This window comes from Rhincodon typus, chromosome 7 (genome assembly GCF_021869965.1).
Source record: "Rhincodon typus isolate 14 chromosome 7, sRhiTyp1.1, whole genome shotgun sequence".
NCBI classification, from domain to species: Eukaryota; Metazoa; Chordata; class Chondrichthyes; order Orectolobiformes; family Rhincodontidae; genus Rhincodon; species Rhincodon typus.
In genome coordinates, this window is record NC_063338.1 from 10,980,992 (window position 1) to 10,998,331 (window position 17,340).

At 41.1% G+C, this 17,340-nt stretch overlaps 1 protein-coding gene across 1 annotated transcript in view; it reads right to left on the minus strand.

Annotated features, from left to right (window-relative positions):
* LOC109932140 (partitioning defective 3 homolog B) overlaps positions 1 to 17,340 on the minus strand; it is an 851,675-nt gene that overhangs the window by 233,592 nt on the left and 600,743 nt on the right. The window contains exon 18 of the mRNA XM_048599077.1: positions 10,631 to 10,735. Within this exon, the coding sequence (XP_048455034.1) occupies positions 10,631 to 10,735 (105 nt within the window). The remainder of the gene's footprint in view (positions 1 to 10,630; positions 10,736 to 17,340) is intronic.

The window sequence follows — 17,340 nt, forward strand, 5'->3', positions numbered from 1 at the left end:
GTACACATCAGAAACATGGACCACGTACAGCAGACACCTCAAATCCCTGGAGAGTTATCACCAGTGCTGCCTTCACAAAATCCTGCAAATCTACCGGCAAGGTTAGCTTATCACCTGGAGTGTTCCCTTCCAAGGCAATATCCCAAGTATGGACACACTGATTACACATGAACAGCCGCAACGGGCGGACCACATTGTCTACATGCCTGACACAAGATTCCCTGAACAAGTGTGTGACTCAGAGTTCCATGATGGTAAGTGATCACAAGGAGGGCAGAGGAAATGCTACAGGGACACCATAAAGGCCTCCCTAAACAAAAGCAACATCCCCACCTACATGTGGGAACTGCTTGCCCTAGAACAAGCAGCATGCGCAAAGGCATCAGTCACTGCGAGTGTCAGAGAGCAGAGCGTATGGAGGCCAAGTACAAGCAGTGGAAAAACAGCACGGAATCCAGAGTGTTCCATTGATTCACTACCTCCTCAAATAACACCTGCCCCACCAATGGCAGAATCTGTGGCTCCAGGATTGGACTTTTTAACCACAGCAGAAACTCCTCACCCAACTCCACCCCAGAATAGAAGCAAGTTATCCTTGAACCCAAAGGAGTTCCAAAAGAAGAGAACAAAACTCAATGATGGCCTCTTCAAAAGCAATGAACACATGTGTCACACTAAGTGCCAAGTAATAACCATCTCTAACAGGAGAAATCCATGCCACCTCTATCACCTTGCCTTGATAGAATTGGGCCAGCCTTATAAATACTGTGGTTCCAGGATTAGGATTGTGTACATTTTGTGGAGCAGCTCACCTTCGGACCCCTCAAACCCTCTACACCATCTCTAAGTCTCAAGTTAGGAGCTTGATAGAATACCCATCACTTTCTTATTTGGAAATGTGGTTAACTCTTTAAGGCCCTCTGAAATCATCAAGTAAGTCACTCAGTTCAAACACAATTCGGGATGGGCCACAAATGTTGGCCTTGCCAGGGATGCCATATACCATGAAAAGAAATGAAAGAAGGGATACAGCTGTTTCGTTTACTCAGTAGGATGATAGGGGTCTGATCATCTTTTAAATGACTCTTTTGTAGCCAGTGTTCCTTCTAACAAGAACCTTTTATTTAAAGACAATGTACCTACGCAGTAAGAGTTCTAGGTGAGCTCAGACAGTCTTCTCTGCAAGCTCTCTGTCCAGCACTCTTCTTGGTCACGTAACCTTAGACCGTCATGATTCCTTGGACCGAGGCTGTTAACCCATTTCTTCAAAGTGCAAGAACAAAAAGTTTAACACCATCCACAATGGAATGGTTCAACAGATTGGTTCCATTCTACTCAAGTCCATACCTACCCAATTCTGTAACTGGCATCATCCTGACTTCCAAAGACACCTTCATTATTCCTTGGATAGAAGCCACGAATTGCTTCACTGACACTCTCGTGGGGATGTCTGTCATGAGAAGGACTGCAGTAGTTTAAGGAACAACATAACCTTCTCAGAAATATATATGGATGGGCAATAAATCTAGGTCACCTCACTCAAAGCCATAAATTATCTTTCAAAAGGAAGTCATAGCCCAGGATTAGATATATCCTTCTTTACCTGTTCTATCACAAATGACTTACAAATTGTTAAGAAATCAGGATTGGCAGAAGTTGTGGGATGGGATAATGACACAGAACCTGCAGCAAAAAAAAACAAGAAATAGCCCATTTGGTCGAATATGTCAGTGAGTGTGCTTGAGGTCCATATGAGGCTCCTCACAGTCTACTTCACTTCAGTATGCAATTCTTTTTTCCGTCATGTACTTATCTAGCTGCCCTTTAATGCATCTACACTACATGTAAAGAAAAATGCACAATAGGGTCAAAAGCTTCAACTTTCAGTCTGAATGCGTTTTGGACACTAACAATGCCAAATTCAGTTTCAATTTTTATCATAAGTTATAAAGTATTGGTATGTGAAGCTGCTGTCAGAGGTCAACACTGCATGTGACACAAAAGTAAATGCCAATGAAATTAGTGGTCGAAGATACGTCTACATTTTTCTCATTGATTCTTCTCTCAAAATTTATATACCCTATTATGATAAATCTTGACATTTAGTTGAAAAATGCTTTTAACAGCTTCTGATCTTACCCAGACAACTCTACTGTGCTTTTGCTTATTTTAAAAGCTCCTACTGACCTTTCAGAAACAAAGAATTCTCAAATATCAATCCATCATTAGCTGCATATTAAGGGAATACCATTGGGAGTCTCGCATAAGGCTGGGTACCACAATTATTCATAACCAGCACTGCACAACAAAAGGTGGATTCAGTAACAATCGAAAGCTGCACTTTAGGAACAGATTTTAAGAGAGTTTGATTCAATAAAACCAGGGTTTGAACCAATGCATTAAAAAAATCCCTTCAAGGATCCAACTTAATTAGAATGTACTTTAATTCATCATGTTTGGATTTGCTGCGATTTAAGATGATGAGAGTTGTCAGCTGATGAAAATTCAGCAGCTTTTCTTGGGCAGGGAGATGAATTCTGAAAATGTCCCCTGAAGAAAGTACTGCAGATTAAAAATGGAACTTTATTTCAGCATTCTACTGCTGTGCATCCAGTCACGAACATGAACAAACAAGAATCCAGTGATAACATCAGGTCCAAAATGAGTGTGATCAACTGCATATTTTATAAACTTTCGAAGCCAAACGCGACTCTCAAATACTAGCAGGCAGATGACTTCAGAAATATGCAATACAAGCAATAGAAAAAAAACTTCCCAATTATGCTCATTGTTCTCAGAGATCAAATCACTTCCTACTGATGCTAATTGGATTTGAGGAGTGGAGGCTGGGAGGGATTAATTGGAGGCTCATCAGCGTTCAGGTTAAAAGAAGTGCACACGGTATGCAAATGTATGTTTCTTGGAAGCAGAGAAAAGACCAGACTCCAGTATTCTATTCATTGCCACCTGACAATCAATTCCCCTTAACACATATACAAGTCCCCAACTGCTGGCATTTTATACACATATGGTCAAAATTTTTGACCGAGTGACTGTTTATGGCAGAGAATCATACAGTACAGTTGAGGGTCTTCAGCCCATTGAGTCAGTACCACCAAAGATACATTGGATCTACACTAGTCCCACTTTCCAGCACTGGGCCCAGTGCCTTGAATGTTATGTCATTTCAAGTGCTCGTCCAAGTACTTTTTAACAAGGTTAAAGTTACCCACCTCAACCACCCTCCCAAGGCAGTGCATTCCAGACCCCCCAAAATGTGTCTATGGATAAAAGCAAAGACTCAGTGAGCCAGCACCCTGGGTTTCAAAGTGGTCACTTTATACCATACTCGGTCTCACTGCATTCACAGCTACATAAATAGGTTGTTCGACCCAAGGTACATATCTGCATTGATGTGCCACATGAGCCTCCACAGTCCACTTCATTTCACCCCATCAACATATCCATTTGTTCCTTTGCTCCTCGAGCACATCCATGCTATTTCCCTCTAGAATTCCCATGGTAGCGACTTCTACATCCTAACTGCTCCCTTAGTAAAGGTGCTTCTTTCGCTGAAATACCTGCTAGGTCTATGAGCAATTATTTTATATTTATGGATCCTAGCTCTGGTTTTTCCCACGAGTGGGGATATCTCTACATCTACCCGACCAAACAGTTTCTTAATCTTAGACAAAGCAAAGAACTGCAGATACAAAAACAGAAAATGCTGGCGAGACTCAGGAGGTCTGGCAGCGTCTGTGGGGAGAAAGCAGAGTTAACGTTTCAGGTCCAGTGACTCTTCAGAGAGAGAGGTGAGTGGATAGGTTGAGATGGAGCCCAGAGAGAGAGAGAGAGAGACAGAGAGAGAGAGAGAGAGACAGAGAGAGAGAGAGAGAGAGATATGAAAGGAATAGGCAGATGAAGGGATTATTGATTGTAAACCAGGTCAGAACAGAAGCAAAATAAATGATAATGAGAGCTTAGGGAGCAGAGAATTGACAGGTTGCGCTGAAAACAACCCAGGTCACGACATGACTAGGGTGAGAGTGAATAAAAAAAACACGGAAGGACGAATGAAGGTCTAAAATTATTGAACTGGATGGCGAGTCCTAGGGTTTGCAAGGTCCCCAAGTGGAAAATGAGATGTTATTCTTCGAGCTTGCACTGGGGCCCCCTAGAACACTACAGCAGGCCTGCAACTGAAATGTTGGAAGACAGTGATGTGTAGACAAGGCAGGTAACTGGAAACAACAATTCTTAACCTGGCCACCTTCTGTCTTCTGGAGTTAAGAGCCCAGCCTATTCAAACTCTTCTTAAAGTTATCATTTTTATTTCACCATCAGTTCTGGTAACAGTCTTTTAAATTGCCCTGTCGTTGCTGTAGCATGACTATTTATATGATATGTAGAATGTATACATTACTCCAAGTATGGTTTACCACATTTGGCTTCAAATCATGTTGCTGCTGCTGCTGCTTTGCTTGGGAAACAAACATTTCAGTGCGCTAAAAGAAATGAAGGCAGCAGACTGAAAGGGCATTGAAGAAAACGTATCAGTCAGTCTATATGAAACAAAGATCGTGTGGTCATGAAAGACATTCTTAGAAAAGTTTTTTATTTTTATTTGCAAACTGGTTGTTTATCATTGGCAGTTCTATATAGTTCTTTATATTGAAGCACATCTCTTGACAGTCTAAATTTGCAGGATACAAAAGATGTGTAGTTTTATGTTTCAACAACAGCAGCAACCTGTATTTATGTGCTACCTATGACACAGACAAAGAGTGCTTGGCCCAACTGGGGACCTTATAAAGCTTTATAAAATTATGAGGGGCATAGATAGGGTGAATAGCCAAGGTCTTTTCCCAGGGCAGGGGAATCCAAAACTAGAAAGCTTGGGTTTAAGGTGACAGGGGAAAGGTTTAAAAGTGACCTAAGGGGCAACTTTTTCACGCAGAGGGTGGTGCTTGTACGGAATGAGCTGCCAGAGGAAGTGGCGGAGGTGGGTACAATTACAACATTTTAAAGGCATCTGGATGGGTACATGAATAGAGGTTTAGAGTACATGGTTTAGAGGGATATGGACCAAATGCTGGCAAATGAGACTAGATCAATTCAGGTATCAAGTCAGTATGGACGAGTTGGACTGAAGGGTCTGTTTCCATGCTGTACATCTCTATGACTCTTATGGTCTGACCTCCACACGAGAGTCCTTCCACTTTCATCATCTATTGCAATCAATAAATGTCTCTTTTTTCCTTTCCCCCTTGTGTTTACCTACTACCCCCTAAACATGTGCGCTCTATTTGCTTCAATCATTCCTTAAGGTAGTAGGTTTCTTTTCTAACCATTCTCTAGGTCCCTCGACATCTTATTCTGTAGCAGCAATCTTACACTCATGGCCCATAGTTCTGGTCTCCCTCATAAGTATAAACACATTCTCCAATCTTATCTTATTTATCTTATCAAACATTCTCATGTGTGCATTTTGTCACAATCCTCCTTTATATTAACCATCTTCTCCGGTTGGGTATCCCTATAAATGTTCAATTTATACCTCCAATTCTTGAGTCACAATTGTTTATGCGAATGGTGAACAGGAGTGATCGGGCAATACCTCTCCCCTTTTACCAGTCTGAGTAACTACCTTCGTCCTCTGGCAAGGAATTTCACTTATTCCACATGTTCTGACTTTGGTCATTGTTTTACAACTGCACTAACAAGGAGGTTGGGCAACTCAGTTGGCTGAACAGCTCGTTTGCAATGCAGAGTAATGCCAAGAGCATGGGTTCAATTCCTGCATTGGCTAAATTTACCATGAGGGACACCCCTTCTCAACCTCTTCCTCAGGTTAAACCACTCTGGTAGGACTCTGGTGACTTCACTTTAGTGCAGTGCTATATGGAAGGCATTTTGGAATATAAATATATTGGGGTACAATATCTGCTTTGGGCACAAATGTGGCATAAATTGCATTCAACATTGTGCCCATTTTGTTAAATGTTTTATCCTGCAGAATTTCTGCTTATGCTCGTTTGCATGTTACCAAATGTAAATTCTGACACTAGCCAGTGTCTATCAGCAATATTAACAATGGAATTGAGTGAGCTTTAACTCATTGTAATTTAATACAGACTTGAAAGCTTATTTTCACAATATATATTTGCATACTCAAAGATACAATCACACACAATGTAACTCTAGGCTCTTAAGTCTAATTCTCCATGTAACCAAACTGTCTCCTGTGAACTGTAAAAAGACTGTTAATTACCTTTGGATAGTCTGATAAAAATTACATTAAACTGTATAAATCCTTTCTTTAATTCTGAATTCTTCTGCATCTTCAATTTTCATCACCTCACCACTGTCAAATATGCTTTCAGCTGCTTGAGCCCTAATCTCTGAAATTCCCTCTCTAAACCTCTCTGCTTCCTCTCCTCTTTTAGCACACTCTTCAAAACGTCTTTGAGCAGGTTTCTGGTCATCGAAACTAATATCTCTAAGTGGTTCAATGCCAGGTTTTGCCTAACAACTTGAGGGGGAGATGGTGGTGTAGTGATACATTGCCAGAGGCCCAGACAGAGATTTAAATTCCACCATGGTAGCCAGTGGAGTTTAAATTCAGTGAATAAAACTGGAATTAAAAGCCAGTCTTAGGGATAGTTCCATTAAACATCTTTGGTTGTCATAAAAATCCATCGGGTTCACTAATGTCCTTCAGGAAAGAGAATCTGCCATCCTTACCTGTTCTGACCTATGTGTGAAACCAGACCCAAAGCAATATGGTTGACGCTGAAATGGCCCAACAAACCATTCAGTTCAATGGCAACTGAGGATGAGCTACAAACAGTAGCAGCGCCACCAACATTCGTATCCCTTGAAAGGATGAGGCACCTCCTCAGAATGTTGTATTACTGAAAAGACACGTTTGCTTCTGCTGACATGTTTTGCTTCGTATCGTGCATTTGTTAATGTAAATATATACAAGGAGTTAAAATATTTCTTGGTGTTGGCATCAATGTTTTGTCCGTGCCATTTAAAATACATTCAGGAAATGCAAAATATAGCTGAAGAAATATTAATAGGTACAATAATAATAATAATACAGTAATTATTTCTTCTACTTACAGAATTCTACAAGTGCATGCAAAAAAATTAAAGGTTTCTAAAGTACACTTGTTTGTGACAGAAAGCACTTTGGTATTCATTCCTGAATCCGTTGTGTGACATAATTGTATATGTAATTAAATATCAGAAAGATCAGCTGTGTGCCACCTCCATTAATGCTTCTTTTATTATATATAATGTATATTTAGGTTTAGATTTTTAATTGTCACGTGTATTCAGGTCCAGGAGTACAGGACTACAGTGAAAAGTGCGCACTGTCGCCACATACAGCGCTATCTTAGGTACAACGGTACTTAGGTACCAAGTAATAAAAGAAACAAAGGTAAGAAAGTTAAGCATTACCTTCATAGAATAAGTGAAAAAATAAAGAAATAAGGTAATAATTAACACTAAAACCCTTCTTAATATAAAATAGAAAAATAATGGAATAAAGTTAAAAGTTCAACAGTCTTTGAGGAGTCCTCTGCTTAGCATGCTCTCCGGGAAACCTCAGCTGTCTGTTCTTGACATCACCACCACAGATACCAGCGGACCTACCTCACTGCTCACCCTTCCCACATTGGGCCACGATGCTATCCCTGGTGCTACTGCCACCTCCCGATCAGTCAGTGCAGTGACTCTTCTTTCCAGGTGACACCTATCAAACTACTGTCATCTTCAAAAGGTTGAGACTGGATTGTTTTACAGCCATGCCAAGAAGCTCAGTAGAAGCACTCTTGCTTCTGATTCAGTAGCTTATGGATTCCATCTCCACTCCTGAGACTTGAGCACAAATATCGAGATTGACACTCCAGTGCAGTACTGAGAAAATGCTGCAGTGCCCGAGGTGTCATGCTTCAGATGAGGCATTAAACTGATGTCCTGTCTGCCTCTCAAGTGGTGGGGAAACACCTCAAGATACCACACTTCATGGAGAGAGGCAGAGGAGTTCTCCCAGGCAGCTTGACCAATATTTGTCGCTCAACCAATGTCTGGTTATCAGGTTGTCAGTCATGGGACCTTGTTGTATGAAAATTGGCCATCATGTTTTCTTCATTCAGCCAGTGACTACATTTTAACAGATACTTCACTGGCTGTAAAACACTTTGTGATATTCTGTAATTTTGCAAGGCTTTATACAAATACCTTTTAATATTGCATCTAGGCTATCTGCATGTCAGACACTCCAGAAACTCTGAGGCTTTGAAAACAAAGTTGACTGATTCTAATGGCAAAATAAATCATCTAGGCATCTTTATCTAAATAAAGCCAATCTGCTGTCCCCACCCGGTCTGGCCTACATGTGAATCCAGATCCACAGCAGTGCAGTTGACTCTTAATTATCCTCTGTGCAATTAGGGAGCGGCAATAAATGCTGGAGCGGTGCCCATATCCAATGAATGAATTTTTAAAAAGTGCTTTTCAAATCTTTTCCCATCAGGACCTCATTTTGAGGCTTGGAAATTGCTGTGATCCTTAGTGAGAGGAGTGGGGAAGGGTATGTGGAAGAGAAGACCTATGGGATCGGGGGACCTGGAGTCAGTCATTGCTGCCTTGAAGCTCATGTGCCTATGGTTTCAGCTTCTTGTGGTGCACTGATCCCCACCACCTTGGGAAGCCCTATCTTAATCGCTAGTCTAAGCTCCTCTCACTCATAAAACTGTGGCACAAATAGGTAGACACAGCTAACAATCAATTGGGGTAAACTCATAATTTTCTGCTATGACAGGAGTTGCTAATTGGAACAAGCAGCACTTCCCCTTGGCATAGCTTCCCATTCAGTTATGGGATTACATTCAAAAATGGTAAGCTGTACCTGCTAATTCAGGGACAACTATCATTTCAAAAGTCAACACGCTCTTTTTAAGAAAGAAAAGTGATGTAAATTCTTTCTGCACCTGTCCCTTGGGTGTTCTTCTCCCTTCTAACCTCTAATTCAGGCTGACTTCTGTTTCATGAGCTTCAACATGGGTCATTTATGTTACCCAGGTGGCCATTCGGCCTTTGTGGGCCAACATGAAAACCATCCGCTTAACTGTGAGGTGGGTGACCTGAATAGAACCCCGTCCCATCCCTATCCAAAAGCCACAATTCCGGTAGGGGATGGTTCATCATCATCCAGGGCACTGGATGAATCCCTGACCAATGTCCTTTCATTATTCAAATAAAGACAAAATACTGCAGATGCTGGAAATTTGAAATAAAAACAAAGTGCTGGAGAAACTCAGCAGGTCTGACAGCATCTGGGAAGAGACAGAGAGAGAATTAAATCTCATATTCCAAGTTCAAAGACTCTTCTTCAGAGCTCCTTGGCTGATCCAGGCTTCACTTTCTCCCTGTTCCTAACAGCCAGCGTTGACCAAGTTATCCAGGAAATACCTAGGCAGTGTTCCTCAACTGACATGTCGAATCTTGAAGCTGAAACTGAGCTCCCATTAGATAACAAACATCATCTCAAAATACTTCAATAATTGTGTAATTCCAACAGTAACTTGTTAATTCACTTGGGCTGTTTCTTTCATGGGGATCAATAACTTACCTGAGCTATTTGACATGCCATGAGCACTCAATGATAGAATGGTTATTAAAAAAAAAATCAAGCTACAACATCAGCCTATTTTTAAATGCAGATAAGAGTTCAGCCCCTAAAAAAACTGCTTTTTTTTTTAAACTATCTATCACATCACATACTCTTACAGGTATAACTTCCAATGCAGTACAACAACATTGGAATAAGGACCTTATTGTTTGGATACATGTACTGACTTACTCAACCATTTTCCCCTTCATTCTGTGACTCACAATTGGAAGATTAGGCTAATCTTAATATTTCTTTTGCTCAAGCAGAGCATATCATCTGATTATTTATCTCACTGTTGTTTGACAAACCATGTATGTACTGATTGGGCTCTGTGGTTGCCTAGAAAACAGTATACATATTTTTAAAATATTTCATTGGCTGTGAAGTGCCTTGGGACTTGAGGACATGAGTACTACATTACTGAAAATCAGTCTTGAATGTGTCAATTGAGTCCACCATCACTGCTGTATATGGCAATCTGTTCCATTTGTTAATCCAAGGAAATGCTTCTTAAAAATATCCAAGCTGTGAATGTATGACTTACTTCATGTTTTCCTTAATGAGATCAGTTTCAGAACCAAGAAGGTTCTGCTCCAATACTTGTGATATCTGCTCTGCTATGACTCAGACACAAACTATCAACAAGGATGATATTCTCAGTGCGAAAACAACTTCACAACTTGGGTTGGTAGACTTCGAATTTACTGAATTACCAAAAAAGATAACTGAAATGAGACCCAGCTTGTTGCCGAGAGAAAAATATTTTATGCAGGAAGTAAAATCTTCTCTTTTACTTTGGTTAAAAACTTCATCAAGATGGACAAATGCTGAGGGGTGGTTTCTTGCTATTGTAAATGTTCCAATGAAATTCATCAGTGCTCCAAAGACTGAGTGATTATTTGTGCTTGACCAAACATTTCCTGGTCCTTTTATATATCCTACCTGTCACGCTCTTCTTTCATTCTCTCCAGCTCCTCCTCATTCAGGCCATCACTCTTGTGCTTAGATTTTTGCTCCTTCCCTTTCTCCTCCTTCTTTTTACCAAACCTGTTTAAAATGTAAAATGATCATCATCATTAAAAATCAATCTTAAAAAAAAAAATGCAGCTGCTAGATTTGTTGACAACACAAAGGTTAGAAAAGGGTAGAGAGGTGGAGAAATTATTGGGTGATTTGGCCTCAAATAGATAATTGCCCCCTTACCAATTAAGTCTGGGTAAAGTAGGTCAATTGAGGACCACCTCAACCAGACAACGGTTAAGGCTCTCAACATGCAACCTTACCAACTGCCTTCCTTCCAGGCAGGTGAGGGAAGTGGGTAAGTCGAGCACCCTGTCTGAAGAGTTACAGTGGCGGTGTGTGTGTGTGTGTTGGGGCAGGGTATGGTGGTGAGGGGGAGGTGGGGGGTGGTGGTGGTGGTGGTGTCAAGGCATTGGCTTCTGAAAGCTACCCCACTAATCCAGTCTCTGATTCCTTGACATCCTCACTACCTGGGAAGTGAAACAGAACAACGCGCCTTCTCGCTGTTGGATCCTTGAGGAGCAGGGCTTGTCTGATGGTCTTGAGGATTCTGAAGAGCCAGGACACTGCTGCCAAAGCCCTGAAATAGGCAGAGTTGCTCACCGAAGCTCACCAGTTGACTCTTAAGAAGCTGTTTGGTGCGCAGTCAGGTTTTCCCAGCATGGTGACAGCGAGTTAGTCAACACTCTCTCATGTTCCCATGCACACAGTCTCCAGCTGCCTCTTAGCTTTTCTGCCTGTTCACCCCAATGTTTCTCACCTCCTACAGTTTACAAATTACATTGAGATAAGGATCTGCACGTTGTGGCTCACACCTGATGCTGAAGGTACAGGGGTATCACAGTCAAGTTTCATCTTATCCCTACACAGCACAGCACATGGGCTTCCTTGAAGGTTTCCTGATTGTTAGGCTGGGACAGGAATTTTTCTCCATACCCCGAGCGCTCCAAGACATATTTGAGCACCTTCAGCACTGTACACTTGACTGAAGTTGACTAACTTAACACCAGCCAGGAATTAAACTATATCTCCCTCATCAACAAGCTAGTCACTTTCTTGAATTCCTGTGCGCGCTTATGGCTAAAACTTGTTTCAACTCATTTATCTGCAAATATATTGAGCTAAGATTCCCATAAATTCCTTTTCAGGCATTCACAGAAGCTCATCTTCCAGCAGGGATTCAATTAGCTGCCCAGCCCAGGAGCAGTGAAGCCAATAACACAATCTCCATTATCACCCTTGACGAAGACCAGCTAATTCAGCACTGGCTTGGAAATGAACTTGGTCTGCATCATACCACACAATGCATCAATGTTGCGAGCCCAACAGTGTGCAAGGTTCATTAGCTGTTTGACCTTGACATTGAGTGATGTTTTTGTTAGAACTATATTGTCATAGATCTTCTGGTGTTCAGACTGCATGTACTACTGTTCCCTTCCTGCCCTCCAAGATACTCACCAAGATCCCTCAGAAATCTTGATATAATGACTGTGTGAGAATTGCTCAGGAAGAGTCCAAAACCCTCCAAAAAGGTATCCAAATCTGAGTTTGAGTCAGAGACTTCCAAGCAATATGGCTTACTTACTGGGATTGTTACTCAAGAAATATTAGAGTGATTAAATTCAGTTCTAATTACTGGGTAACCAGACAACTTGCTCCCACCCAAGTCCGCCTCGACAGCCAACTTTCTGATAACTTATTCCAACCCAACCCAATCTGAACTGACCCCTATCCTACCCAACCAGCAACGAACCCTACATGCTTATACAGTGAGAAGTTCTGGGACGCTTAAACATTTTAGTTACCAAAAACACAGCAGCTAGTGCTACAGAAGGAGGCAGATTGTCAGCACTGCTCACTATATGAATTGCAGCACTGAGTTGGAACTGAAGAATTCTCTACAGCAAGATCACTCATAGCAGAGATAAACAAGTGTTTTTTTTAATCGTCTGAATTGGGTTGTAAATAGAGCTTCTGATCTTGATCAGAAGATCTGGGTCATTACATTCATAATATGCATCTAGTTTAGGATTATTAACAGTTAATGCGCAAGTTGAAGAATCCTTACTATGACCTTGACAGAGGAGGGCAACTAAGGACCATTGGAATACTGAGTAGATTAGTGCGTTAATGAACTCTCACGAACTTTCATGAGCCAGCATTGAAATGGGTTCGGTTGACAATCTGTAGCCATAGATAGATTATTTCAGATATTTCCAACAGGCTTTCAAACATATAATGCCGAGAGAAGTTATTTGCAACATACGCAACCTGGGAGTCAGTATCAAGCCAGTTACCTGCTGTGCCCCTGGATTGGGGGCAGGATTAGAAATCAGTGCCCAAATTTCTGTCCTTTTAGTGGAAGAATAATCAGAAAATATCCCGAATGGTAACGAGAACCTTTTCCTCTAATGCACTTTGAGCAACAGTTTAGTGGTCTTGTTAGCATCATTCAATCAACTGCATAACGGACCATTATACATGAGCCATGCACTGCTATCTATACGTTACCCTTGGCATTTCTGCACTGATTTTGAATAAAATTACTTTGGTGAGCAATGATGTGGATCAGGCAAAAGGCAATCATACTGTTACGTTCAGAATGAACACCACTTTTCACGCGACATTTTGATAAACATGGAACATAGCTGGAAGTGTCAGTAGATGACTCACTTACATTACAGATCTGAAGGAGTAACAATGTTAGCAGCGAGACTGGCTAATTGAATGCAGTGCATATGCTGAAGCAGATGATATGTTGCAGCCTAAAATCTCTCAGCTTCACACTGTCACTGTACAGTTATGCTGGGCATTAACAAAATTCATTTCAATGAATCTGTCAGTGTCTCTGCAGCTTTCAGCTAGACACAGGCAGCCAAAGTCTATCTGGCCAGATCTCCATTTACAATGTTTGCAAAACACAGCAATGCTCATTGATGGGGTGGATGACAACAATAAGATCAAGAACTCTGACCCAAGGCTTTTCTTTTAGACATGTATAGTTATCCCCCTCCTTGAAATTGGAGGTAATGTCCTGTCAATGTGGGCATTTGAATCCTATCACAGGAGGGAGGACAATGATGGATTCGCTCCCGGAAGAATTCATACAATCATACCACACAGGAAGCCATTCAGTAAATTGTATCTGTGCTAGCTCTCGGAAACAGTTATTCAATTAGTCCCATTCCCCTGTTCTTTTCCCGTGGTCCTGCAAAACGTTTCCTCTCGTGAATAATTCTCCTTTGAAACTAACAACTGAATCTGTTTGCAGACAGTATATTCCAGATCATGGAAATGCATAGCTAAAAAGAAATCTCCTTTCTGCTCTGCATTCTTTTAACTTAAATCTGAGTCCTCTGGTTACTGATCGTCATGCTGATGAAATGAGTTTCTTAAGTTTGATCGCCACTTCTGAATCTTCGCTGGAAACAAACCCAGCTTCTTTGCACAGCACAGCGCAGTCTCTCTCAATTTGATCTCAAAATAAAACAGTGTACTATGGTGTCCGAATGTACATCACTTGTACTAGAACACAGCAGCGAAGGCTAACCATGAGTCTGAAAAGCTTTGTTTTATTACTTGCGTACCTGTGTTAAACAAATGAACAATGTTGGCGCAACAAAGAAAAAAAACATGGTAAACCTCTCACATCGTTCCAAACACTGTTATATCTCCAATCACTCAACTGCAACAGGATACATGCTACATAGAAAAAAAGATATGCATACATATCACAGTGCAGATACATCACACTTTCCCATCTGCTTTCATTAACAAATTCCACATCAGCTCTTAACTACTAGTGAAGCTGAATTAATTTCATTAGTAGACGCAGCACATGGAACAGGTCTTAAAAGTTTTTAAAGAAACTGACGTTTCTCAGTGCAGTGAAATTATTACACAATTATGCAAAGTGAAAGCTAATTAGCAACACAATTTCACTGGCCGACAAAAGTGTCATTTTCACACTAAGAGGTGTTGCACCAGAGCATGTTCTAATGCATTATATTGCTGTTATCACATCAGTGAAAATAGAAAATTGTTGACTTTTTTTTTCCAAGACAAGATTCAAAATGCAAAATCTGACTGAATTACACATTAAAAGTGATAAACATTGGATCTCATTGCTGTGAACAATGTAGCCTCCTTTTTTTAGCTGGGGGGGGGATGAGCAGGAAGAGTTGTATAGATGATTCTTCTAAGAGAGCAGCTTTTTAGATTTGTTTTGATCACTGCACATGCACAGAGACTCCAAGGAACTAACTCATGCATGACCACTGTGGAAACGTTTTGGTTGCTGCATGGCTGTGCAATGGAGAGGGAACATTAACTGTGAGGGTTCTCTATCAGGTTAAGCAAATTCCATGCCCTTGGTCATGAGTGTACAGAATGCATTCAGTTTTGAGTAGTCATGTAAGTACTGTAGCAACAGGAAAATGGAAAGCTTGGAACTGGAATAGGCCAATCAGACCATCGGGTTTGCTTTGCTATTCAATATGATCATTGTGTTTCATCCACCTCAGTGTCACGTTACCACGACGTCTACATATTCCTCGACATCATTAGTCTCCAGAAATCTATCAAGCTCTGACTTGATGATGTTCAACAATTGAGCTCCCATATCCTCTGGGGTAGAAAGCTCCAAAGAGTCACCATCCTCTGACTGAAGAAATTCCTCATCTCAGTTTTACCCCTTATGCTGAGATTACGTCCCCTGGTTTTAAACTCACCAGCCGGGGGAAACATATTGTCTGCATCCACATTGTCATGCCTGGTGAGAATTTTGCATCTTCAGTGAGGTTATCCCTCACTCTTGGAAACTCCAGGGAATACAGACCCAGTCCCCTCAATCCCTCTTTGTAAAATAAAGTCACTATCACTGGCATTAATGTGAAGAACCTCTCTTGCATTCCCTTCACTCTCAGTATATCCCGCATTAGATAAGGAGACAACTGAACATTGTACCCGAGGTAAGGTTTCACTAAAGCTTTATACAACTGCAGCAGGTCATTTTTATTCCTTTTTATCAAAATCTCCTTATGATGAAAGCCAACATGCCAACTGCCTTCCCAATTCCAAGCTGCACTTGTATGCTAACTTTAAATGACTCATGAACAAGGACACACAGGTCCGTTTGGGCTTCTACTTTTCCCAACCTCTCACTATTTAATAAATATTCTACCTTTCTGTTTTGTCTATCAAAGTGAATAACTTCACACTTATTGACGTTATATTTGACCTGCCATGTTCTGGCTCATTCACTTAGCCTGGCCAAGTTGTCTTGAAGCCTTCTTGTCTCCTCCTCATAACTTACTCCCATCCAGTTCGGTGTCATGAGCAATTCTGCAAATATTATAAATCGTCCATCAGTCCAAATCATTTTTTAGATTGTGAACAGCTGTGGAACTGGCACTGATCCTAGAGGTACCTCACTCGTAAAATTTTACCATCATGAGTTTGATCTGTTTATTCCTATTGTATGGCTTTCTGTCAGTCAACTAATTTTCAATCTATATTAGAATATTTTCCCCAATCCCACGCATTCTGATTTTATTTACCAACCTACTGTTTTGGACCTTATCAACCCAGAACCCAGTTCTGAAGAAGGGTCACTGGAATGTTAGCTCTCTTTCTCTCCACAGGTGCTGCCAGACTTGCTGAGATTTTCCAGTAATGTCTGTTTTTGTTTCATATCTTCAGCATCAGCAGTTGTGTCTTATTTTAATGTAAGACTCTGTATTTCTCCATATGGATATTTTTACCTCCGGCGATACATTGCAGAAATTATATGCCAGACTGACTCTGAAGGTAAAGTCACCACAGTCTTACCAACCATAGGGCTGCTCTCTCATTAGAGAGACAGAGAGACAGCCAGTGGTGGTTTAAGCTGAGGGTCACCTTGCCTCAGACAAGGGGAGAGGTCAAGAAAGAAAATTCTTCACAGTAACTGCAGAAATTGAACCTACGCTGTTGCGGTCTCTCTGCATTGCAAACTAGTCATCCAGCCAACTGAGCTAACCAGCCCCAACAGACTGTACTACACTTGGAACAGTAGACAATGCGCAGCCCCCAAAGCATGTTCTTCAGTAGGCAAACTCAGCATTTGGGAGTTGGAAGTTTCACCATTTAAGGTCCGCTTTTGCCAAGGAGAAGCTTACATTAAAAAAAGGAATACAATCGCACACTCTTAAAGAGCAGATCGAGCCACTTAGACAATCACGTCTGCATGGATTCTTTCAAAAAGCTATCCAATAAGTGTCGTACCTTTTGCTTTTTCCTCATAGGACAGCAGTAAAGTTCCTTTCCAATCACATGCAAAATTCTTGTTTGAAAGTTACAATTGAATCTCCTTCCTCCAGACTATGTTACTCTGGATCATCATAATTGCAACGTAGAGCACACAGCGAAACTCACTGAAGAAATCTGAACAAGTACACTCCACTTCAATAAGGAATGTAGACAGTACACACCACGTCTTGGGTGTAAATTTAGAAAATATAGAGAACACCCTGAGTGGAAATGTTGAATATATACACTGCTCCCAGGTGGAAATGGAGGAAACATACACCCCAACTCAATGAGGGATGTAGAAAATAGACACTGTACCGCAGATGGAAATGTTGAAAACATAC